This window comes from Podarcis melisellensis (genome assembly GCF_964234715.1).
Source record: "Podarcis melisellensis genome assembly, chromosome: 4".
Lineage (NCBI taxonomy): Eukaryota > Metazoa > Chordata > Lepidosauria > Squamata > Lacertidae > Podarcis > Podarcis melisellensis.
Genome location: NC_138531.1, coordinates 84,557,563 through 84,585,124, shown reverse-complemented (window position 1 = coordinate 84,585,124; position 27,562 = coordinate 84,557,563). Strand labels below are relative to the sequence as shown.

The 27,562-nt window shown below is 42.6% G+C and overlaps 1 protein-coding gene across 1 annotated transcript in view; it reads right to left on the bottom strand.

The window, feature by feature from the left end:
- PDGFD (platelet derived growth factor D) overlaps positions 1-27,562 on the bottom strand; it is a 146,167-nt gene that overhangs the window by 51,592 nt on the left and 67,013 nt on the right. Inside the window, exons 2-3 of the mRNA XM_081910014.1 lie at positions 5,000-5,204; positions 1,474-1,654 (exon numbers count right to left, since the gene is read on the bottom strand). Coding sequence (XP_081766140.1) covers positions 1,474-1,654; positions 5,000-5,204 — 386 coding nt within the window. The remainder of the gene's footprint in view (positions 1-1,473; positions 1,655-4,999; positions 5,205-27,562) is intronic.

Here is a 27,562-nt window from a genome sequence, read left to right as displayed (position 1 = left end):
TCTAGGAGGCACAGGTAAACTTAAATCATGACTAAGATTGCAAACAGATTTGCGTAGAAACCAAGTTCAACCAGTTGCACCTTTGTAAAAATGTAAATTTCTTTAATAGCTCTAAGAAAATAGACATTTGGGGGTGGACATAAGAATTAAACAGATAAGTCATGAGCCAAATGGAAAATAAGAAGGGAGCAGTTGTTTACACAGAAGGTAGGGCTCATAAACCTTCAAAGCTTCCCTGTGTCCAATCAATCAATCAATCACTTCTCTGCATGCAGACAATTCCCAGAGTTCCCTGTGAAAGTGGGATTGCTTATTGAACCACTCTAAGACCTGTAGCTCTGGGAGGGGAATAAGAGTCTCCTGCCAGCACTCTTAACAAACTACAGCTCCCAGAATTCTTTCGGGGAAGCCATGACTGTTTCGCTCAGTGGAAGTGGTACTACTACAGATGCCACATAAAACCCGTTCTGCATTTGTAGGAATCTATTATTTAGTGTGGCAGCGCCTGCACTTGGGAACCCCCTGCCTATTGAGACCAAGCAGGCGCCTTCACTCTACTCTTTTCAGCACCTGCTAAAAACATTCCTGTTCAGACAAGCCTACCCAGGTGCTCCGAAAGCCGAGGTATTTTTAATTTTGTGTTTCAAAGCAGAGTTGCAAATCCTTTTTGATTTTTCTGTTTTGTCTTTTGCAAACTGCTTGGAAGCTTTTTTTTTTTTTTACGATCAAGAAGTATAAATTGTACAAATTAAATGAATAATGAACAAAGTGGTAACATGGTGCTTTAAATCTGTGGTGTGAATGGAGCCACAGTGAATCTGGCTCTGCCCACTTTTTGCCAAACACTTGAACCACTATGCCACATGGTCTCTACACAGATCTGCCCAGTCCACTGGGGGGAAAAATTGCCTCCTCCCCTAACTCCCTCCCTCAAATTCTTCTGTTTCATCAGTATGGCAGGCATGCATGCAATACCTTCATTCTGCAGAAAAACCACGGATCCCAAATTAACGGCCTGCTGAGGCACTCTGTGCTCTGTCTGCAGCATTTATTGTATATGACCTGTGTGTGTCTTGTTTAGATTCATGGGCTACAACCCCTGAAGGTATATTTCCCCCTTTCTGACCTCACTTTTGCTTAGAAAGAGCAGCTGTTCCCAGTGTTATTCTTCAAGACCTTTTTTCACTGCTCTCAGCTTGTCGCTCCAGACCACAAAGTGATAGCAGGGGTTGAAACACGTTATTAAAGAGGATGGCAGAGAGTTTTATAGTTTCCCCTTAACTTCTGATTTACTCAGAGGATGGTCAACCTACTTTGATCTGGGATATATTCTCGGAGAGGAAATATTTATGGACAGCTAACTCCCCCCCCCTTTGCTCTAAGGTAACTACTGCTCCATCCATCCCCAATGTTCCTTTAGCTCCTTCTTGCCACAATCTCCACTCCATTGAAACAAGCAGTTGTGTTACTTACCACCAGGGAATAATAAATCTTGAATCCAGGCTTAGCCACAAAGAAGTCATCCGACTTGAAGGTGATCTTTAGCTGGTTTGTTTTCGATGTGATTCTTGGAGGAGCTTCCTTGTACCCACACCACCGTCCCCGGATGAGCGTGCTGATTTCGGATATATCTTCCACTTCTACAAAGTCGTATCTGGAAGTTAGAACGGACATGTTTATTATACAATGTTACGGGACTAGGGCTGAGTTCCTGGGAACAGTGAGGGAAGAAAGCAGGCCAAGATCTGCTGTCAAGATTTGGGGCGTGTAAAATTTGGAATGAACATATTCAGATTGGAGGAGTCAAAACTCTCAAGGCATGGAGAACTCCTACCAGTGGCCATCACCCGGTGGCTGCCCTTTCCCCACACCTGTGAAACAATCTCTTTATAACTATTTCTTTAGGCTGCCTTTATTCAGAAACTTCCATTGAAAGGTTGCTACAGCACATGGGCTCCATCTGCACTATACATTTAAAGCGGTGTCATGCCACTTGAAACAGTCATGGCTTCCCCCAAAGAACCCTGGGAAAGAATGCTGAGAGTTGTGGGAGGACCTCTATTCCTCCTTAAAGAGCTACAACTCTCAGAGTAGTTCAGCAGTCAACGCCTTTTCTCAGGGAACTCTGGGGGTTTTGCACTGCCAACACTATGAATAAACAACACAGTGGCAAAGAGCATAACAACATCAATAAAATTGAATTTATAAATGCAAATATACATCACAACTTTGCATTAAAAAAACCAGGAATTTGTGTAGAATGTTGACTGTGAAAGAAACACCATCAAGCTGACTACACTGGGGTGGGGGGAAGTGTCCACAAGTCCATTCTCACAATATTATCTAGAAACTGTCTTGAAGGTAAGCTATGCCTAATAATTGGCCACATTCACTTTTGTAAAAAATAATAATCAAATGTATTAAGAGTTTTCAACATATGATACAATAAAAACCAAAGCAATTCTTCTCTCTTTCTTCTCTTCTCTTCTCCTTTATTTTTCTTTTGGTATAGGCCACATTCACTAATGGTTTTGGCTTCAAACCCATAGCACTGGGTATGTTGTTGAGTTACAACTACCACAAGAATCAAGATGGCTGTTGAGCACGGTTGCTGGGAGGTATAATCCACAATCCTCGGGAGACCCACAAGTTCCCATCTCCTGGCTTGCAGCAACCCCATACTTTCCATGGTTGTGATTCATAACAACTCTAATTATTTCACAGTGTGAATGAACTAATTCAAGCTTGTTAGCATGTGGTTATAAAGATGGCTTGTAAATATTGTATACAGTGGTACCTCAAGTTACAGACGCTTCAGGTTACATACTCTGCTAACCCAGAAATAGTGCTTCAGGTTAAGAACCTTGCTTCAGGATGAGAACAGAAATTGTGCTCCGGTGGCGCGGCAGCATCAGGAGGCCCCATTAGCCAAAGTGGTGCTTCAGGTTAAGAACAGTATCAGGTTAAGTACGGACCTCCAGAACGAATTAAGTACTTAACCCGAGGTACCACTGTATTGATTTGTTTTTAATTCAGCAATTTAGATAAGATGATGATGATGATGATGATGATGATGATGAAGCTGTTAAATAATAAAATGGGCCTATATTTGGGCTGGAATCAGATGGGGCCTTGCCCCAGCATGGAAGTATCTTGGCTCCCACCATTCACTCCAGCAACTAACAAGGTGGCTGAGGGTGGTCTCCTTTGCAGCTGCCGCCACTGCTCCAGTCTCTTTATCATGCTGTCTGTCACTCCCAACATCTAGAGGGCCAGAAAGGCTCTCAACTGCTACATTGCTGGCGTGGAGGAAGGTGGAACCATAACTCTCTAATGGTTAACTACAGTAATGAAATGGGCTGGCCAATTAGGTATTAGACTACTGCTGTGGAAGCTTGTTTCAGCATTACCAACCACCAATCACTGACTGCTCTGGACAGCAATGTGGCAAAGCAGAGTAGCCGCATCTGATACTTCATAGCTTTAGACACTTTAAAAATCCTAGTGTGGTAGCATGTAGATCTGTCTGGAAAGCCTGTCAAGGGAAAGTTTAGGCATGCCTCTCTCCTTGGCGATAAGCCTCCCAATCCCAAACAGGACTTTGTGGGTTATTTATGACGGGCTGAAATTCATCCATATGCTTTGAATACTCTGCGGAAGCAAAAGAGCTATAAAGCAGCCGGTGCAGCTAGGAATATGGCTCCTTTGTGAGCCCAAATGAGCCCAAATTGTATCGTTATTCAAAATAAACATTAAAAAGAACAAACTCTGCATAAGGGCAAGCAGCCTAGTCAAACAGTTGACTATTCCACAGCCTATCCCTTCCCATTCCTTTCTTGACTACTCTACAGAGATAAAAATGTATTGGATGCTGTCCAGAGTTTTCCGTAGCCTGGATGAAGGCCCCAACTTCATACCTTAGAGCAGTGGTTCTCAAACTGTGGGTCCCCAGATGTTGTTGGACAACAACTCCCATCATCCCTGAGCTCTGGCCTTGCTAGCTAGGGGTGATGGGAGTTGTAGTCCAACAACATCTGGGGACCAACAGGTTGAGAAAGGCTGCCTTAGAGGGAATAGTATCAGTCTGACTATGATCCTTGAACTCCTAAAACAAGGGTAGCCAACACAGCATCATGACATTGTTGCAGTCACTTAAATCAGGGATCGCCAACATGTCCTCCAGATCTTGTTAGACTCCAGCTCCCATAAGTCCCAGCAAACACAGTCAATCATCAGGGGTGATGGGAGCTGAGGTCCATCAACATTTTGAGGGCACCAAGTTGGGTACCCCAAGTGGGGTAAATCCAACTGCTTGGGACAAGGAAGCCTCCTGTGATAGTATGGATGTTGGTGTATGGAGCCATATTGCTCAAGTGAAACAGAGTTCCCACAAGCTCCCTAAATGTGCCTGGCAGGAAGCTGGGACCATATAACACCAGTCCTGAAAGACCTATATTGGCTCCCAGTACATTTCCGAGCACAATTCAAAGTGTTGGTGCTGACCTTGAAAGCCCTAAACGGCATCATCTCCGTATACCTGAAGGAGCATCTCCACCCCCATAGTTCAGCCCAGACACTGAGGTCCAGCTCTGAGGGCCTTCTGGTGGTTCCCTCACTGTGAGAAGTGAGGTTACAGGGAACCAGGCAGAGGACCTTCTCAGTAGTGGCGCCCGCCCTGTGGAACACCCTCCCACCAGATGTCAAGGAAATAAACAACTACCTGGCATTTAGAAGACATCTGAAGGCAGCCCTGTTTAGGGAAGTTTTTTAAGTTTCATGTTTTATCGTGTTTTTAATATTCTGTTGGGAGCCACCCAGAGAGGCTGGGAAAACCCAGCCAGATGGGTGGGGTAATAATAATAATAATAATAATAATAATAATAATAATAATAATAATAATAATAATTTGTTTTTAATTATTTTTGCCTTGTTTTTCTCTTTGTTTTGATGCCATTAACGCTTCATGACTGTCCCCTCCGCACACTCTCACACAACCCACCTGCAGATATCATTCTCTGGCTCCTCCAGTCCAAATTGGTTATCAAACACCAGTTGTATCCTTGCATTCTCTGGTGAAAGCAGCCTCCACATCAGTAACAGGTTCCTGGGATAGTTGTGAGGAAAGCGAGGGCTGTGGATCTCACCACTGCGCAAGACGCGGATGGTTTCTTCCTTCCGGTACAAGGCTGTGAGGTGATTGCTCTCTGTTAGTAGAGATTAGGATGTAGTTCAGGAGGGGAAATCAGCAAAGCAACATTATTTACATTTATAGAATGCTAACAGTTTCGTACCCAGTGCTACTCAAGAATTCTAAGAAACAAAACATTGGTGCAGTTTTGAAACCAGTGCTTAGAATCAGTGCAATTTTGGAAGATGCCATCTGCCTTACATGCCTTACATTCAGTCCCTGGTATCTCCTGGTAGGCCTGGGAGAAACTCCTGCCTGAGATCTTGGAGAGCCATTGCCTATCAGTGTAAGTGATATTGAGATAGATGGGCCAATGGCAGCTTCCTGTGTTCCTCTCATTCAAAACAGATGAAATACTGCTCCTTGATTTCAGGAAACATCATGCAAAACTTCATTATGACATCTTAAGAGGTGGCCAAATGCACAGTCAACACAACCACAACTTTCCAAAATATATAGTAGATGGATTGCACAAAAAGCTTGTATGACAGTCTTTTATACTGAGTCAGAGCATTGGCTCATCTGTTGGGATGCAAGCATCTATCCACCTTGTTCTCTTGGTTTCTCATTTCTTCAGTCTTAAATTCAGGTTTCCATATCTAGCAACAATTTGAGATTTACTGTCATTTTCTCCAAAAACGAAACAAAACATTTTAGTGTCATTTTCTCCACAAAACACATTTTTATATGCAATTTTATATAATGCACACATTTTTGCAAGAAATTTTCCCATATATAGCATTTTTGAATGATATTTTTACTAACATTTTAATGCACCACTATCCCCTAATATATACATATTTGTTTGTTTGGAGAACTTGCATTGCAAGATTTGGATTGCAGTGGTACCTTGGTTTATGAAGTTAATCCGTTCCGGACGTCCGTTCTTAAACCAAAGTGTTCTTAAACCAAGGTGTGCTTTTCTATACCAGCGGGGGACTCAGTTTACAAATGGAACACACTCAACAGGAAGCGGAACATGTTCTGCTTCCAAGGCAAAGTCACAAACCAAGACATCTACTTCCGGGTTTGCAGCGTTCTTAATCCAAGTTGTTCATAAACTAAGCTTTTCTTAAACCAAGGTACCACTGTACTGGAATAGATAAAATGCCAGTCAGTTTTAAAACCATTTAACAATTTCTAGTTGATCATCCCTAGGAAGTCCCTATTTTACATTTCTTCAGAAATGGTAAAACAAGCATGCTAACAGTTTCCAGTTCTCTCATCACTGCCCGTAAAATTTTAGGTATGGAAAGTGCATGCTATTGAGTTGTCATTTATACAAATGTCCCAGTATTTCAGTAAAAATAACCCCCAAAGTTGCAGTTCTGTGGCCACTGGGAGGGTGTCCATGGGATCTTTTACAACAAGTAAAACACAGCATTAATACTAAAACACAATATTATACAATTGAAACAATGACTTAAAACAACTTAAAATGCCAAAAATAATCTGGGTCCTAAAAATATACATCCCAAGTGTCAAAAGCCAGGCAAAGAGATGATTCGCTGGAAGGAGGCTAATGAATGTGCCAGATGTACCTCTGTGCGGAGGGAGTTCTACAATTTAGGGACTGCCACAGAGAATGCCCTCTCCTGGGCTGTCACCCCTCAAGCTTCTGAGGGCAGTGGAACAACCAAGAGGGCACCATTACAACAATAAAACACATAGAACCATCCCAAATAGAAGAGAACGGTATAAATTGAGCCAAAGGGGTGAGTCCCACAAAACAAGACAAGAAGAGGAGGAGTAGGAGTTTGGATTTGATATCCTGCTTTATCACTACCCTAAGGAGTCTCAAAGCGGCTATCAATCTCCTTTTCCCTTCCTCCCCCACAACAAACACTCTGTGAGGTGAGTGGGGCTGAGAGACTTCAGAGAAGTGTGACTGGCCCAAGGTCACCCAGCAGCTGCATGTGGAGGAGCGGGGAAGCGAACCTGGTTCACCATATTACGAGTCCACTGCTCTTAACCATTACACCACACTGGCTCTCTACACCACAAGACGAGACGAGACGAGACGAGACGAGACAACAAAACAAAACAAAACAAAACAAAACAAAACAAAACAAAACAAAACAAAACAACTGTCAAAGGTCAGGGTAAAGAGACATATCTTCAGCATTCAGAGACATATCTTCAGTATACGTCTGCTGGGAGGTATGAGCTGCCACAAAAAGTTCTCTCCCAGGCCACCAGTCCCCATGCTCCTGAGGGCAACAGAGTTTTGAAGAGGAACGTCTCTTCTAATCTTAACAGCTGAGAAGTTTGGTAGGGATCAAGGCAGTCTTCCATATACTTTGGGCCTAAGAGCTCAGATGTCTACCACTCACAGAGCCTTTGATGCCTTGGTCCAACCAAAGGGGAGTGTTGGATACAAATATATCCTGGTCAACGCATCGCCAAACCTATGGCTATTAGAAAAGGGCTTTTCAGATACGTACACAGCATGTAAACTTAACATGACATAATTTTAGGGTGTTTATTTTTAAGTACAGTGGTACCTTGGTTATCAAACTTAATCCGTTCTGGGAGTCCGTTCGATTCCCAAAACAGTTCGAAAACCAAGGCACGGCTTCCGATTGGCTGCAGGAGTTTCCTGCACTCAAACGGAAGCCACGTCGGACGTTTGGCTTCTGAAAAACGTTCACAAACCGGGAACACTTACTTCTGGGTTTGGGCATTCAGGAGGCAATTTGTTCAGCAGCTAAGCCGTTCGGGAACCAGGATTTGGCTGTACTATGCTAAAGCAGGACTTCGGATATGCCACGTATCAGGAGGTGGGGATGTCCTTTCCTCTCCATAGCACCGTGGTTATTTATTTGTGATTACATTATCATTATATTAGGATAGAGGAACATGAACAGGGCTCTCTACAGGTTGGCAAAAGTCTTCTAGGAAGTGCTCTGAGTAGCAACGGGTGTCTGCAAAGGGGAGACACAGCTCAGTGGGAGAGCATCTGATTTGAGTGTAAAAATTATTGATTCAGTCCCCAGCATATTCAGGTAGGGCTGGGAGAGAGACCAGACGTCACAGAACTATTTGGTCATTGTTTTAAAAACTGGCCTCTCCATGAATCATTGTCTCTTTGTCCAAAGTCAACTTGAAGTGTAATTCAGTTGACATCTGTCTGCTTAGGAACTTTCCACCATTGCTTCCCACCATTGTTCTCAAAGCAATTAGCAACAAGGAGATAGGAACCTACTTTGTTTTTTATTTTGTTCTCAGCATGTATACCAGCTGAAGAAGCATGGGTGGAGAGCTTGCATTAAAGTGGGGTTCCCACATAGAGATGGTTCTGCATTTTTTCCCTTTCAGACTGTTGGGTGAATCTTCACATTACAATCAGCTGGCCACTGGGACTTGCACAGAACTGGGTCATGCACTGTGCAAGGTCCGATTCATTTCCCTGCAAGTAAAACCTCAGCTCTCTGGTGACAATGAAGGAGTGTGCCTTTGGGGGTGAAGTCAAACTGCTGGAAGGTTACAGCACCTGCTGTGGCTGTAGAGAGACATGTTCTGTTGCAGCTGGGGCAAATGAAGGCGTTCGTTTGTTCTGCTGCAGATGCACCATGGTGTTTCTGCTGTAGCAGTTGCAACATGCTCTGATAGATGTTATATGATTTTAAATTGTGTTGTTACAGGCACAGCACTGACCACCTGAATGAAACCATCGGACCACAGGTGGTCCCCAGTTGCCACTGAGTGATATACAGTGGTACCTCAGGTTACAAACACCTCGGGTTACAAACACTTTGGGTTAGAGACTCCGCTAACCCGGAAATAGTACCTCAGGTTAAGAACTTTACCTCAGGATGAGAACAGAAATCATGTGCCAGCAGCATGGCGGCAGTGGGAGGCCCCATTAGCTAAAGTGGCACCTCAGGTTAAGAATGGTTTCAGGTTAAGAACGGACCTCCAGAACGAATTACGTTCATAACCAGAGATACCACTGTATATTTTATTCATTCTTAGCAATGGTTTGAAAACAGAAGTACAAATACGTTTTGAATGTTTGTATTATATATCCATCTAGCTATCGGGGACAGATTTGCTCCTTCTGCAACTTTTATTGACAGGACAAGAATAAATTATGAGGAGGAACCTTTGACTGAGCGAGGCTTTTGAATCATTGATGGTTAGGAGGGAAATAAAGTGAATTTTAGGTCAAAACTCAGAGCTCTTGTTCAGATCCACTTAGAAATACAAACGTAACTATTTCTTCTCTTCCCCTGGGCTGTATTCCACTAGGTGGGTGGCTGCTGATATCCGCATCCATCAAATTCTACATTAGAAATGTATGTCAGCAGTCCATCAACTACCCCTCTAGAGAGCGAATAACTCTATCTGCAAAAACAGCTTGAAAAATATATATGACAGGAGCCCAAGCGCTTGTCATAATGACTTTTTTTTTAAGAAAAGTGATTAAGCTGCATCATTTTATAGACCCTCAATCTGCTGTTCACTTTGTATTCCCCACTAGAAATTTCCTAAAGTGAAATCTATCCACTTATGATTAAATAAAAAAGAGTCTCCATCAGCCACTTAAAGTGAATCACAGAGGTGGTCTGCACGAAGCAAGCAGACATGTAAAATCTGGCATCTCTTTAATGTAGGTAGAAGTACAGCAGGGGTATGGGCTTAATCACACATATCCCATAGCTGTATCTAAGTACTTCAAATGGACACATTAGATTTTATATGCCTGCTATTCTCTGCACTTAACAAATGATCTGCATACTTTGGTATCTGAGCAAAGACTGTGCTATGGTTCTGGCCAAATCCCAGATCACAAACTGAATAGGGCTGATTTTTGTTAACCTGGGATTTGGCTGGATTGGGTCAAAGCAGCACCATGTCACCCTGGGTTGGGTCAAGTCCACCCAGAGCGATCCTGCCTTACTTTTCCTGCAAGCGGACCCATTCCATTGACTGGCATGAAACTACTGAATTTGCTGCTCATTTAGAGCAGCTATATAACAACCTTAGGTAAAGGTAAAGGGACCCCTGACCATTAGGTTCAGTCATGGCCGAGTCTGGGGTTACAGCGCTCATCTCGCTTTATTGGCCAAGGGAGCCGGCATGTGGCCAGCATGACTAAGCCGCTTCTGGTGCAGCGCATGGAAACGCTGTTTACCTTCCCGCCGGAGTGGTACCTATTTATCTACTTGCACTTTGATGTGCTTTCAAAGTGCTAGGTTGGCAGGAGCAGGGACCGCGCAACAGGAGCTCACCCCGTCACGGGGATTCGAACCGCCAACCTTCTGATTGGCAAGTCCTAGGCTCTGTGGCTTAACCCACAGCGCCACACTTATCTCTTGCTAATTTCACGTTCTCTGTTAGGCAAGCATTCTCTGTTTTTCAAGCTGAAATATTCCCCTCACCAACCTATTCTTTAGGTACATTTACACTTGAGATCCTAACCCGCTGCGAAGAGACTGCCAGAGGCAATATGGTTTTAATTGAGCCTCATAATGCTTTGGGAAAGAAAGATGATGTGAGTTTAATCCAGGAAGCTAATAAAGGAAGGCACGCTAGCATTCTCCGACCACATGCGCGATAAGCACAGCGCCATCCTTTTCATCTTTCGGCAAAGGAATATTTGCACTGTGCTCTGAGATTCCCGAACGCATCAAACTCAGGTCAGTGCTGGAAAACACAATGCCTTGACAGAATCCCACAAAACCTGAGTCTTACTTTTGAATAATGCATATGTGCAAGGGATAAGAAATAAACATGACATACGGAGGCGTTGAAAGAAGAGTCTCAGTGTTTCATTTCTACCCAGAAGTACCTTAGTGCTTTCATTTCTTTTTCATTCCCCCCTCTGGAACTTGTGGGAAATGAAGAGTAATTGTTTATGAGAAAGACATTTATGGCAGTGTTGGGAAGCTCGCTGGAGAGGAGGCCAATAGTGGTCAAAGCAAAATGGGAAGATAATGGTCCATTGAATAACCTTAATATTGCACATTCTCCCCCTCTGTCTTCTTTCTTTCTTTCTTTCTTTCTTTCTTTCTTTCTTTCGCACAAGTAAGAAGGAAAAGGAAACATGATTTTGCTGGAAATGGTAGCACCATTAATTGTGCTGGGATGGGAGCCATCGCTAATGTTTTGTTTGCTAAGGCTCCTCTTGCAATTCCCAGTTAAAAAGAATTCCAGGGTTAAAATGCTTAGAACATGGAAGTCCTTTGTACTGGCCACCTGAAATTGAACTGGTCCGATGCCTTGATGGAATAGCAGAATTCCTCAATGCTTGCTCTCTGACCAAGTTGATGGTTCTTGCATACAAGGCCTTTAAGAACGTGGATTCAGAATACCTCAAGGACTACCAAATCCCTTATATCCCTGCCCAATCACAGAGGTATCTGCAGGAGTCACTATTTGTGGTCCTCCATGGCTCAGATGAATGGCGTGTATACAGCAGGAGCCTTGCATTTAGCATTGTGCGCCCAATTTTACAGAATTCCCCTGCAATCAAGCATAATATACAACACCCAGCATAAAATCAATAATTTAATACCAGAAAATAAAATTTGTTCAGGGAAACTGATGTACTATAAAAAAGGCACAAATAAAACCACAAATTAACACCAGCTGAGCATGTCACTGCCCTTTGCTCAAATGGATAATCACAAGACAACTTATCCATTGCCTTTAACAACTCAGAAACTTTCAGTGTAACCCTGTTCATGTCAACTCAGCGGCTATGTGGAAATAAGACTAACGCCTAATACAATTTTGGAGATAAAGCAGCAGCAGAGATGGAAATAAGTGAAAGATGACGAGCACAAAACTATTCTGTGTTGCTGAATGTCATCCAAGTAATATGTTGAAGTTGGTAACAGAAGTGTTATTTTAGGGAGATGGTTGGCATAGAAATCGGAACACATGCACTCCACCCAAAGACATCCAGAATGTTCAACGGCGCACTTTATTAAAAGGGAATTTTGTCAAGGAGCTGCCACAGAAATACATCTGCTTCCCACAAAAGAACACACACACAGCAGAAGGAAGACAGTAAATCTACTTGTTTTGGCCTCATTACTTGAAAAGCATGACCGGGTCTTGAAAATGAATTAAAAGAAAGAGGTTCAAATATAAGGCCAAAAACCACAGGCCACATAAGGTCAAAGAAAGCCCCCAAACTTCCCAACTGAAGCCCCAACAGCATACCCTCCAAGGGTCCTGATTTTCCAGGGACAGCCCCGGAATTACAAAAGCCATTCTAGCTTCTAATTTGATCCCAGAATTGTCCCTATTTCCCCTGCCAGTACTGCCAGTGCTGAGCTCCTATACCAAGTATCCCCAAGGACAATGGTTTGTTAAGTGTGCTGACCTCACAGACCTATGACCTCACAAGCACTACAGTTCCCAGCATTCTCCATGACATAAATGTGCTCTGATTGGAGGTGTGGATGCGACCAAAGTAAAACGGAACTTCCAGTCCAAGTGATTTCTGGACATAGAATGGGAGGAGGAGACACCATCTTATACTTCCCAAAACGTCTTGGACACAGAACATGAGCCCATAGCTGTCAACTTACAGATTTGAAAATAAGGGACCAGCAGCCCCGAAAATAAGGGATCAGCAGCCAAAATAAGGGATCAACAATTACTTTGATAAAATACATATTTTGTTGCGTGCAAATGGCTTTAGATACCTATTAGGTCCAGAAATTACCATATAGCATATATTCAACACGAAAACAGCAACAATTTGTTGTTGACAAAGCACAGCTGGATATATAAAGGGCCCCATTACCTTCAGTAGCTTATTTAAGGGACATCATCAATAAGGGACAGCAGCGGGACATGGCGCTGGGATAAGGGACTGTCCCACCAAATAAGGGACACTTGACATCTATGCATGAGCCCCATACTGGGATGTGTGTGTGTGATTCATGTTATTATTGTGTGTTTTTACAACAGAAACATTAACATCTCCTGCTGTGCTCTTCCAGGTGCATCCTGCTTTTTCTTCAAGACCTTCCATATTTGTTTCACCCATTACACACCTACACCTGTCAATATCACATGCTGTTGTTGTTATTGCAGATAAGCTCCCTCCCCACCCCCTTCATTTTCCTCAGCTTGGCAGCTGGCAAGATCTAACCAGTTATGTCCAAAGAGTTCCAAAGTGAAGGAGAGAAAAGCATTTTTGAACCGAAGCCACAGAACAAGTTCATTTTCGGGTCGAGGCATGCAAAATAAACTGAATTTGTACAGCTAGTTCTGTTGGCCCCAGCCCCTCCCCCACCCATCCAATTTTCCCATAGTAAGCAGGATTCTTTTTTCCTTTGGTTACGCTCAGGACTCTATAAATCAGAAAGAATGTAGACAGATTGCATAGGGGCTGTGCTTCGTGGCCAACAGTGCAAATTACATCACTGCATCAAGCTTTTGGGAAATACGGAGTGATCTGAAACTGCAGAACTATTTCCCTTGGTAAAATGGTATCTTTGTTCGCGTGTGTGACTCTAAACAATTGCATGAATCAAAGCCACTGAACGCTGTGTTTCATCACTATCCTCTTCTGAGGAAAAGGATCTCCCATGGTGCCAGGAAGCCAAGTAATTCATGCCCTTCCTTTTAAAGATAGCTGTTTACACCGTGGCCCTCATTGAACGCAAGAGTAGCTGCTCTAATGGAAGTTGGCGTGTTACCTGTCTCAGGTTTGCTTGAGTAGATTCCCCTCCATCACACAGAGCCATCGCTGGTGAATTGTGGGGTCTGGCAAGGTTCATGGAGTGGAGTTATTGGCAGAACCTGGACCAGGTAACACAGAACATAAGAGGAGCCAGAGGCCCATCGAGTCCAGCATCTTCTTTTCACAGAACCCTGCCATGCTAAGTTTCCACATGCAGAAAAAGATTTGTTGTTGCGAAACATTCCAAAATGGTTAAGTCCCATCTGAATTCTTTCTGGTACAGCCCAGACAGCAGCATGCGGTTTTATTGTGGCTTCCTAGTACAGTGGTACCTCGGGTTACATACGCTTCAGGTTACATACGCTTCAGCTTACAGACTCTGCTAACCCAGAAATAGTACCTTGGGTACTATTTGCTTCAGGATGAGAACAGAAATCGTGCTCCGGCTGTGCGGCGGCAGCGGGAGGCCCCATTAGCTAAAGTGGTGCTTCAGGTTAAGAACAGTTTCAGGTTAAGAACAGACCTCCGGAACGAATTAAGTACTCAACCCGAGGTACCACTGTATTGATTTTTTTAAATTAAGCAATTTAAATAAGATGAAGATGATGATAATGCTGTTAAATGCCTCAATTAAATACCTCAATTATTCCATCTAAACAAACAAACAAACAAACAAGGTAATCTATATTCTACAGGATGTGGACCTTTCTCATATGCCTCATTCTGGCTGTTGCATGCTATTGTAAGACCTAGTAGTTCATCCTCTGGTGACTCCTTCCTTTAGTCAGAACACACTGGTGACGTAAAAGCTGAGCGCCACATGACAAATCCTTAAGGATTTGCAGGCTTAAGTCTCAGCGTCCTTGAAGGAAACTCTTGCATTCTTCCAACTTCATCCATGGAGATGGTAGCCTTCTTCAGGCATTCTTTATGCATGGGAAGTAAAGGTAAAAGGTAAAGGACCCCTGGACGGTTAAGTCAAAGGTGACTATGGGGTTGCGGCGCTCATCTCGCTTTCAGGTCGAGGGAGCCAGCTTTCCGGGTCATGTGGCCAGCATGACTGAACTGCTTCTGGTGCAACGGGACACCGTGAGAAGTTCCAGAGCGCATGGAAATGCTGTTTACCTTCCCGCCGCAGCGGTACCTATTTATCTACTTGCACTGGCGTGCTTTTGAACTGCTAGGTTGGCAGGAGCTGGGACAGAGTTCACCTCATCTCGCGGATTCGAACTGCTGACCTTCCGATCAGCAAGCCCCAAAGGCTCAGTAGTTTAGACCACAGCGCCACCCACATCCCACCGAAAGTAACCTTACATGCATAAGTGCATTCACCTGGCCCCTGTTGCAGCTGTAGCTACGTTTCAATTTGTGTTGGTGGGTGGGAGGAACCTTGTGAAGTGGGCAGTCTCTTTTATTTTAATAGTGCCCTGCACAAAATAATAATAATAATAATAATAATAATAATAATAATAATAATAATTTATTTATTTATTTATTTATTTATTTATTTATTTATTTATACCTTGCCCATCTGGCTGGGTTTCCCAAAAACAAAACAAAAAAGATTTTGCTGTTCCTCACTGCAAGTTGGAAGACTTAATCCACTCTGGAGGATCTGCTGTGCTTGCAAATTTCATCCACTTTCATGTGTATATATATATATATATATGCAGGTTTTGGTGTCCTCGGGTGTCTTCCCGTGTAAAAGTTGGGGTGTCTAGGCGACGTTTCGACGAGGTCTCACTCGTCATCCTCGTCGAAACGTCGCCTAGACACCCCAACTTTTACACGGGAAGACACCCGAGGACACCAAAACCTGCATTCCTGTACCCGTGAAAATCTACGAAAGCATATATATATATATATATATATATATATATATATATGTGTGTGTGTGTGTGTGTGTGTGTGTGTGTGCGCGCGCACACACACACACACACACCATTCTTAGGCGGAATCTACACATATATGAAAAACACTATTAAAAAACGGTATAAAATTTGGCTCCCAATGCAATTTACCATTCACAGCGGAACACTGCTCTACAGCACCCTCTGGTGCCATATTTGTATAACGCATTTTTAACCAGTGTAGCTGAGTCCTTATATTCCCCATTGTAATGCATGAGGCAGGGGAACACAGTGCTTTGTTTTTAACAGGGCACGACCTATTTAGAACTAAGTCCTCTTGAATTCAGTGGGACGTACCCACACTAACATATCCCGAATAACAAGTTGAACTAGAAAGCCCCAAACTGCAAACTCAAGTGAGCTACTTCCCAAAGCTACAGATACGAAGTCAGATCCCTTGGTCCAGGCACACTGTGACTTTTTTCTTTACTGCATGGAACTTATCCTGTTTTCTCATGGCAAAGCAATGTCTCTAAGCTTGCGTGGGAAAAGCTTGTTGCTGCTTTCTTTCTTAGAATTAAAATAAGATCTGTACCTTCTCTTCCCCTCCAACCATGATTTAGCTCACAGTTAATTATCACCACTTGGTGTGTCTCTGTTCTCAACCAAGAGAGATGGCTTAGCTGGAATGCCATGTTTGTATTACACGAAGCTGTGTTCACAGTTGCCCTAGAACCTCTGGGATGTTCTGTGTGTGTGTGGGGGGGCATAATTAAATAAAGAACAATGATTTTGCTATGTAACAGGCATCGTTTCTATATGGCTTGCAATACGGCTTTCATCCATTGGGAGATCAACCCTGTTATTATGTATATTTTGAAAAACATTTCTCTAGCGCAGTGCCACAGCACTGGGAAAAGCAATTTGCGATGCGCTCATACAGAAATCCCAAGCGGCTGTGCAGCTGTTTTGAATTTCAAGACTAAATTAAGAACCAAAGTTTGTTTATTACTATTATTAGTATATCCATGCATTTTCACAGTGTGAATGGAGGGAGGTCAAGAATCACTGCTGTGAATTGTTTTCTCCAACCTGTGTAAAGAGAAATCAGCCCTTTACTTGTTTTTATTTAAGTTAATCAAGAACTCTGGCTGCATGCTGCTTCCATGGCAGACTTTATTCTGTGTCTTTGCCTGCCTCCTGGAGTATAGCTCTGGCTCCTGAATGACCTTTTCAGAAGATTAAAGAACCTGTGTTTTCCTTTTTCCTTTAGCACTATGCTCATGGCTGCAGTCCAGCAGTGGTAACACAATATCCCATCTCTGCCCAGTATAGATTAACCGTCTTCAGCCTCCCAATCTTAAGAAAACTTTTCCATATCAGCTGGTGTGCCAAATACGGATGGAAGAACCTGTCCAGTTATGGCTTTTCTCCGTTTCTCCATTTCCCAGTCTTCAGTCCAGCTCACCAAATCAGTTTTCAAAGCCTACCCCAAAATCCACACACATTTCCATGTGTGTTTCTTCTAATATACCCCTTCTCATGCAATTTTGCCTAGTAGGAACATTTCCGCAAGCAATTTCCCCATATACAATACATTTTAATGCTTAAAAATAAGCGAATGCACATATTTTTTCCTCGTTTTTTGTTGTTGTTGTTGTTCAAAAACTGCATGATAAAATTTGGGGAATTGTCAGTTTCCAAGGATAGGTGACTTTTGGGTCATGGATTGGTTGGGAATCTCACTGTGTGACCAGTCACTGGCTCTCAGCCTAACCTACCTCATAAGGCTGTTGTCTAAATGAGGAGGTGGAGAACTATGTATACAACCTTGAGCTCCTTGGAGAAAGGGTAAAATATAAATGATGATGATGATGATGATAAAGTGAACCATGTTTCAAGGCCCCATTGCTCCCTAAGCGATGAATAGCCAGGCAAGTCAGCACTATATAATTCAGTTCTAACAAGCCACTGCTTTATTGTTTACACATAATAATATAATAATAATAATAAAATTTTATTTATATCCCACCCTCCCCAGCTGAAGTCGGGCTCAGAGCAGCTAACAACAGTAAAATAATACAACATTCTAAAATCAGTTCATTATAAAATCAGTTCAAATCAGATTAATGGCAACCATTGGGCTAGAGTTCTGTGAGGATTGCCAAAGGAGGGGGCCAGGCTGTGCCCTGGCCAAAGGCCTGGTGGAACAGCTCTGTCTTGCAGGCCCTGTGGAAAGATGTCAAGTCCTGCAGGGCCCTAGTCTCTTGTGACAGAGCATTCCACCGAATTGGAGCCACAGCCAAAAAAGCCCTGGCTCTGGTTGAGGCCAGCCTAACCTTTCTGTGGCCCGGGACCTCCAAGGTGTTTTTGTTTGAAGACTATAAGGTCCTCCATGGGACATACCAGGAGAGGCGGTCCCGTAGGTACGAGGGTCCTAGGCCATGTGAATGGTTTGGCATGGGCAAATGTCCCTGGTGTAGAATTTGTGTCAGATCTATTTAGTTTAATACGTTTATATCCCACCTTTTTCCATCATGGAAACCAATATGGCATACAGTGGTACCTCAGGTTACATACGCTTCAGGTTACAGACTCCGCTAACCCAGAAATAGTGCTTCAGGTTAAGAAGTTTGCTTCAGGATGAGAACAGAAATCGTGCTCCGGTGGCGTGGCGGCAGCAGGAGGCCCCATTAGCTAAAGTGGTGCTTCAGGTTAAGTACAGTTTCAGGTTAAGTACAGACCTCCGGAACAAATTAAGTACTTAACCTGAGTACTAACACTATATGTAGTTCTCAGGTGGTCACCCATCTAGGCACTGGCCAGACCGAAACCTGCTTAGCTTCAGCAAAGTGATAGCCCCTTGTGCCTCTAGACCGTTCCATGGAAACTGAGTGACCCATTTCCCCATGGTTGAAAGATGATCAATTCTGGAGGAAATGCTCTTGACTTGGTACATTTTATCTCAGCTTGGCTTCTCTGAACCTTGGGGTCATTCTTTGAAAACAGCTGTTTGGCACTAGTCGAGAGACTACGGGTGCAAAACTAAAAAACAAGAACAAAAAGCAGTCCCACAAATAAACCTCATCAACTTCTCCATGACACTTGTGGGAAGACATACACAATGGTTTCAAAAAAACAAAAAAAACAAAACCATGACAATTGCTTAGGTAGCCAATGCTGTGACTCCCCTGAGAAAACTTAAAAAACAAACCAAACCAAACAAACCCTCAAGGATATCTGGATATGCAGCTTGCTGGGAAGATGCCCAACAGATGGTCTCCAAAATTAATTATAAAGATACTAGGAACATCTAGACCTCCCCCAGTCAACATTAAAAGCTTTTATTGAAAGAAAAAATCCTAACAATTCAATTTAGACCACCAAAAACCAAGCCAGTAAATAACAGACCAATTTTCATTTGTTTCCCTCCTTCATTTTTTTAAATTACTTTTAATAAATATGAGAACTAGCCAAGGTGATGTCCTCCAATTCTTGTTGGTTTACAAATCCCATGGCCGGTGGCCAGATGCATTGAGAGCTGCAGCCTAATCAGATCAGGAAGGCATCATATTTCCTATCCCTACTTTACATGATTGTATATATGTTGTATACATTGTAGGGAACCAACCTGTAAGGGGTAAAAATGTTGACTGCAACAGAGCTCTTGGACTGCAAACACTGTCTACAAGCACTGAAACCTTTTCACAGCAAATGTCCTTTGAAAGCCATATTTTAATTTGTAGTCCATTGACCTAAATGTGTGGGAGCAGGATATCTTAAGGAACATCTGGAACCTGAGGCATGGTACGTAGATGGAATCACAGCTCCATTGCTGAACTTCAATGCTATCAATGGCTACTTGCCATGACAGTTCTGTTCTAGTCCATGGTGACCATGAAAAGAGGATGCTGGACCAGATAGACCATTGGCTTGATCCAGCAGTGTTCTTCTCATGTTTTATGTTCTTCTGCCATGCAGCTAAGAAACCAAAATATGTTTGGAGGAGAACTTATTTGATTCTCTCTCTCTCTCTCTCTCTCTCTCTCTCTCTCTCTCTCTCTCTCTCTCTCTCTCCCTTTCCCTCATATGAGTATTATGCCCAGAGTGGCTTGCCAGGTGAGGTAGAGCAACTATGCTAACTTCTCAGCAGTTGGACTGCTTTGGCTTACCAAGAGGGGCTAAATAGTGGTGAGGTCAGCATGGTGCATGCCAGTGCATCTACAGCACACAAACCTCCTTCCCACCTCACTAGTCTGCTTCCCAATAAGCAACAGTGATTGCCTACCAGAAAGCCTTCATGGTTGTTCTCCTTCCATGGCATGTTATGACCAAGCGCCAGCAAGACCAAAATGAAATGGAGGTAGCTGCTCAGTCCATCCCTAGTGATGTACGGATCTCACTTGATAGTATTGCTGTAGCTATTATGAGGACTAAAAAAAAGTATCCACATCACTTGGCATTTAAATTCATGGCTGTCATTTTATCTTAAATATATCCATAGATTAATCTCTTGAGGTGCTATAAATTCAGCCCACACATCCACCCACCTGTAGTGAAATGGAAACTGACAACAGAAGGAATGGAAATACCAGCCAAAGAACAAATATAATAACAAACTTGTGTCCTTAATCAGAAATAATCCAGACACTCTTACGCTCAGGTGACAGTGAGGAGCGGAGAGCTGGTGTCCAAAAGATCATTGACTTGAGTGGTGGAGATGATGACACGCTTGGGAGTATTTCTGTATATGCGAGGAAGACATCTTGCACCAGCCCCTGTGCATAATTCCTGTTGGAACTGATAGATTGGTCTGATGGGGTATATGAACCTCCTCTGGGGAGACCCAGCCCACTAATATATTTATTGGAGCGGCTGAAGGACCTTGGCCCCTAGGAGTTGGTTCCTATGCTCCAGAGGAAGTAAAGAAGTTTTCTGATGGGCCCATGCAAGTCCCACAGTGGCCCTATCATGCTTAGTCTATAAAGAGGTGTGTGAAACAAGTCACAGAGGCAGTAGACAGGGACATGAGATCTACATCAGTGGGCAAAATCAGAAGCCAAGAAACAAGTTGGCAGCTGATATCCTAGAATGAATCAAAGCAAGGCTTGGTGGAACTTCTTGTTTAAATTTTTCTAATTGTTTTCATTTCTTTGATGTCATTACTTTTTAATGTTGTTTTATGATTACAACATATGTATGCTTAGCAGGGTATGTTTTACATAGAGAAAACTAAATTAAATTACCTAGCATTTTCAGAAGGTAAAATTAAAATTGTTCGGTTTTCTGAGATAACTTTATGTGCATTTTAATCAAATATAGATTTACCAAGCTGAATGGTGCCCAGTCACAAAAATTATAGCAGATTTGAATTCCTTACACTACCATCAATGCAGCAATGCTCATTGCGTCGGCGAGCCACCTTACCAGAAAACTCAATTCCAAACGTTTCTCACCTTCAGTGGGAATTGTGGAAGCAAGAAAGGACTTATTCCAGGTAACCAACTTGACCCAGTTATTCTTCTCCCATCCTGTTATTATCTAATATTTTTCTATCAGCAGTGTGCCCATGGTTATTCTTTGGCTTTCCATATTAAACAGTCTCTTCGGGTAGCTAACCGTGCATCTTAAAAACCACATAAATACAAGAAGATACTTGCGCAAGGGAGTTAAATCTCTTGTGTTGTAATTCTTCGGACTTAAAAAGTGGTTAACTTTGGCTGGATCATGCCAGGAGCACCTTGCAGGGAGGGGGTGCAGCACACACCTGTCCTCCCGGCACCACCATCACCATGGCTTACTGGGACAGAGGTGAAGGGGTGAAGAGGTGGGGATGTTGGCACCGTGAGGACATGCCAGCAGAACTAACCCCTGTGTTGTGAAATATGAGTCAGCAATATCAAAAGCAACACGATGGCCAAAAACAATAACATTGTGAAAAACTTTATGGAATAATTCAAAACATCAAAACTAACAAACTGAAGTCTCTGAAAGTCCTTACATGAATCACGGTGCCAGACTTTACCTGGCGGAGAGCAAGCTGTGAAACTTTGTATAATCAGCAAATGTCTGATTCTGATGTCCAACTCTGAACTCTGCTGAACTGTGTTTCCGGATAGCAACTACTGTTTCGTTGAATTCTTCATCAGCCAATTAGTTCAACACTCGTAAGTAGAAATATATGTAATTGCTTCAGTAACTGAAAATAAAATATTCAAATGATGACCTGCACATGCATAACAACAACTTCAAATAGCATAGAAATTATAAACTGTAACATAAAAAGTTACATACCCAAACTTTTTTTCGAATAGATATAATATACATGAGAATGAAAAATACTCTGGAACAGTGCTCATGCAATTATGTAATCACTGTTACTAACAACATTTTTTGAAAAATATATATAGCCAACCCCACTGTTCAGCAGAGTTCAGAGTTGGACATCAGAATTCAACATTTGCTGATTATACAAAGCTTCACAGCTTGCCTCCATCCGGCACCGTGATTCATTTAAGGACCTTCAGAGACTTTCAGAGACTTCTGTTTGTTAGTTTTGATGCTTTGAATTATTCCATAAAGTTTTTCACATTGTAATTGTTTCTGGCCATCGTGTTGCTTTTGATATTGCTGAGCAGAAGTAACCCAGCATTGCTGGTGGTGCATCTCTACAGTGGCAATATCCCACCACCTTGTCTCTATCCCTGCTGCTAAGCTGCTGTGATGCTGTTGCCGGGAAGATAGGTATGCGATGCCCCCCGCTTTCCTACTGGCTGCCCCTGGAGTGATCCATCCAAAATTAAGCACTTTTCAGCTTCACAAATTACAATGGGAAATATTTACCTAAGTGCTCAACTCTTCATTGCAATCAGTGGAAGGAAAAGTGCTTAATTATGACTAGCTCTCCTGGAGAATAATGACATGTTGCGTGAACCATGAGAAGGGGCAAGAGCTCCATGCATGCTAAACCCTTTTTAAAGCACTTGGTTTCCCCCAAAGAATTCTGGGAACAGTAGTTTGTTAAGGGTTCTGGGAAATTGTAGCTCTGTGAGGGCAAACTACAGTTCCCAGCATTCTTTGGAGGAACCCATGAGTTTAAAGCGTATGGTGCAGATCATTTCTGTTGTGTGTGTTTTCCCTCTTTTCTACTGAGTGTTTGAAATGTGTATATTGGCATGGGAGTTTTAATATAAAGTGATTAATAAGGTTTTCGTTAAGAAAACAAAGAAAACAGATTTTGTGCTGGCCCGCTGGCTCCTAAGATCATGCCACAAGTTGATTATTTCATTTCCCACTGGCCAATAAAGTACAAAGTACACAGAACAAATGTGCTACAACATTAACCACAAAAATGTGTGGCCAGATGCTACTAATTAAGAGAATAAACTCCATCACATTCCTGCCTAAAATAAAATATTGTCATACATCTCCAGCATAATTTTAGGGACAATGAAAACACTTCCTTGTATTTTGATCAAGGAAGACCAAAAAATACAAAAACTTGACACTTCAGTCTTGCCAAGTTTAATCTTCTGCCTCCACATTTTTCTAAACAAAAGTTAAAATAGATGTTTTACGTGAAGAAAAAAGAGACAGGTTTAGCTTGATAGAAAATAGACAAAATCAGGATATATAACAGATTTGATGTGTAATCACTTCCTGCTGGTGCTTATTGTGCTGAGGAAAATTGGCTGTTGGGTGATGTGGGAATCAGAAGGTGCATTTTAACAATTAACTAGATTTTGGAAAAATCTGCTTGGGTTCCTCCACCCCCCCCCCCGCCCTGGATTAAACAACCATGTTCAGATTCCATTCAGATAGCTCAGTCTATTAAAAGTCTTGACAGGTATTCCTATTTACCAACAAGAAGAAAAAGTCCGACCCACATTTATGCAGCATATTCCATTTCTTCACAATTGCAACCCTGTCAGTTTGCATTTCTTAGTACAGAAAGTATTGATCTGATGTGTAGAGATCTTTCCTACTCTGATGCATTCAAGAGGGTTCTGTAAGCTTCTGTGTGCGAAAGAAACAAGCAGAAGGTTCATGATGTTTGGGTTATTCCTTCAGAGAAGCTGAGAAGCTTCTGTCAAGGTCATGGTAGCTATATAAGTAGGGCCAGAAGGAGCCTGGGATTCATTTTCTCTTTCTATCTCTCTTCCTTCTGGTGTGATGTTCTGTACATAGTATGCTTAGTATTAAGGTTTAGACTTTTTATAAGTTACTGTAAGTTTAAATTAAGTCTGTTGCAACTGAATTTCTTATGGACAGAGCCAGTCCTGAATGTATTGGTTTTGTGACCATTATGCTCATTTGCCTTCGGAAGCTCTGCTGGATGAAATATAATTGCCTCTGGTCTACTTTTTGGGAATCCTGCAACATGTTTAAGTTTTTACTCTGCTAACTATACGTTGGAGTTCTTCTCTGGATCACTACTGAGTAGAATTCCATGATCATTCCCCCATATATATCCACTACTTGGATAGTGCCATTATATCATTTCATCACTAGGTAGTACTAAATTTTGTTGCATCTGGGTGGAGCCAGGAGTTTCCTGTTGTCATTTTGTTCTTGTTGTTGGAGAGAGACAGCAAAGTTATTGCCTAGCTCCCAGACTTGTGAGTCCTCTAAGCCATTGTTCTTCAACCTTGGGTTCCCAGATGCTGTCAGACTACAACTCCTATCATCCCTGACCATTGGGCCAAACTGTCTGGGGATAACGGGAGTTGCAGTTCAACAGCATATGAGAACTTGAGGCTGAAGAAGACTGATCCCAGTCTTTCATTACATCTAAATTCAAGCATAAATACAAAACAGGTGCAACCCAATAAAGGTTAATTGATATTTTAAAAAACTCAATATACCAAAAGTTCACAACACACAGACTCAAATCCTTCCACCCACAGGCTCAAGCCTTCAAAGAGAGATAGAAACATGTGCTATACTAATGTGTATTATGCAATACTAATGTGTATTGAAAAGGCTATTTTAATAGGTTTCATCTAGACCACCGCAGGCAGAGGTGCCAACTTCTGGAAAAGATTGTGGGGGCCCACAAGTTATCCAGACAGAAAAGTTGGGATCTTTATAGGGTTCAGTAAAACCCTACCAGCCCTTTAATGTCACCTGCAAAGTTTGTAGCTGCAGTACTAGACCATTGCTCTCTGCAGTGATGGGTGCTTGTACCATATTGTAACAGAGAGAAGGTCCCTCCTTGTACAAATTTCTCTCAGTGTTACCATTTCAAGACAAATGCCAGACAACTAAAGCCCCAGTCAGGCTGGTATAAATATCATTCTGGTTAGCGAGGGATGCTGCTGAAACCCTTACCTTTGCTGTTATTCTTTCTCCGCAGCTCCCACCCTGACTGAGGTTATAAAATAAATAAATAAAATGGAAAAGAGAAGAGGAAAAAACTTAGCTGAATAAAATGAAGTGGCAATGGATATGTCTGAAGGTTCCTGTGGGACAATGCATTCTATTTTTACAGCGTAGCCTGTAATTATAAGAGGAACCACAGTGATGACCTTGAATATCGTTTGGCGTAAACTATAATTAAGTAGCTGACATCTATGCTGAATAACCACTCTGCAGCGTGATGCTAAAGTAGTGTCTATTTACACATCTCTGCACCAGTTTGTTGCCTATTGATTTGTCTGATTTAAAGAGGTACTTTCGCCCTCTCACAATCCTTTCTCTCTCTCTTAAGGTGTGACCTGCCTTCTTCAAATTTCCATTTTTTAAAATTTTGATTTAATCAAGAATACTATATCGGCCAAATACCACTTACGCATAATCCTGCTAAATCACATTTTCGAATGCTTCCTCATGTACCCAGTGGCGTAGCATGGGGGGTGCAGGGGGGCCCGGCCACACCGGGCGCAACATCTGGGGGTTAGGGTTAGGGGGCACAAATCCACGGGTCAGGGGGCGCAAATCCACTGGTTAGGGGGTGCAAATTACTTGCCTTGCCCCGGGTACTGACAACCCACACTACGCCACTGCATGTACCAAAACAAAATGCCCACAGGTAACAAAAAAACTAGAGATCTGCATATTTTCTTAATATTGTTCTCTTTCTCTACACATGTGTGTTGAGGCAGGATCATGATGGTGAGTTCAGGGCGTCTCCCCTGATTCCCTAATGTCAATAATCAATACATCAAATCCATTGTCTTTTATGGCAGAGATAAATCATGCATGGGAATTGTGCATCAAAGCTATTGAATGGCCTTTCAATAGATAATTAAAAAATAAAGTACAGTCATACCTCATGTTACGTTTGCTTCATGTTACGTTCTTTCAGATTACATCCTGCGGCAATCCAGAAGTACCAGAAAGGCTTACTTCCGGGTTTCATTGCTCGTGCATGTGCACAAGCACCAAATTGCGCCACACACCTGTGCAGATACAGCACTTCAGGTTGCAAACAGGCCTCCGGAAGGAATCCCGTTCGCAACCAGACGTACCACTGTAGTCTGTTGTACAAATGGAAAGGGGTGCCAAGTAAGCTCTTCACTTGAGGTGTGATTTGATACAGGACCAGTTTTAGATTCACTTTTTATTTCTAACCAACACAAAAGAGAAATTTTCAACTATTATATCTGAGATGTTACTAGAGGTTGACCCTCCAAGGCACATATAGGATGTGCCTTGCTCTGACATCTTTTAAGGAGCCTCGGATAAAATTGGTGTTGGAGAAAATAAGAAGATAGCCTCCAACATTTCTCCAATGACAATAAGTACATCCTATTCAATAATAATAATAATAATAATAATAATAATAATGCCCCACCCATCTGACTGGGTTGCCCCAGCCACTCTGGGAAGCTTCCAACACATAAAAAAATAACAAAACATTAAACACTAAACAACTTCCTTTGCTAAACAAGGCTGTCTTCTGATGACTTCTAAGGCATCGGAAGTTATTGTATAGTTAGTTATCTCCTTGGCTCAAGGGGTTGCATGACTCCATACCCTCCAACATTTCTCTGATGAAAACATGGGGCATCCTAAGGAAAAGTGGGACGTTCCAGGATCAAATCAGAAACCGGGATGGCTTCTATAGATCTGGGACTGTCCCTGGAAAATAGGGACACTTGAAGGATCCGTAAGTACATCCCAAACCATAAGAGTGTTGGCATGCATCCAATTGGCTGGCCCCCAGCTGGCTCCAGCCCACCAGCCAGTGTGCTGGGCGAACTCCAGTCCTTGGTGCAGCATAAATCTGCAACACAGGCTTTAGGAGCCTGTGCACGCTATTCAGCAGAGAAAACACTGCTCAAACAGATGTGGCACGAGAGGCTGTGTGAGCATATTTACAAGCAGGTTTATTCAGCATAGATCAGGACAAAAGGAAACGTGTCTGATCTCCTTCGTGTACAAAGCAAAACAGAAAGCTATACACAAACAGACGTTCCCAGCATGCAATGCTGGTGTGTGCTACAGACATGTGACATGCAACAGTCCCAGGTTTGTTCCTTAAGGTGGAACAGAATTCTCAACAAAGAGAACAAGGAAAGCACTGGTGGATCAGACCAATGTCTCGCCTAGTTCAACACCCTGTTCCTACAGTGGACAACTAGGTGCCTATGGGAAACACACAAGCAGAACCCGAGTGCAACAGCTCTCTGCCCACCAAGCAGCTGGTAAACAGAGGTTTACTGCCTCTGACAGTGGAAGTAGAATATAGCCATGATTGGGCAGGCATCACTGCAAGCAGCTGCTTCTCTGGTCATGTAAACTAATGGCCAATACCCCAATTCTTTAAATATTTTGCAAGCTCATAAACCTATCACAAACATTCCCAGAGCTTGGAAAAATAAATATTTAACAATATAAAGTCCACTTCCTTCCTAGTATTCCTCTTATGAGCCT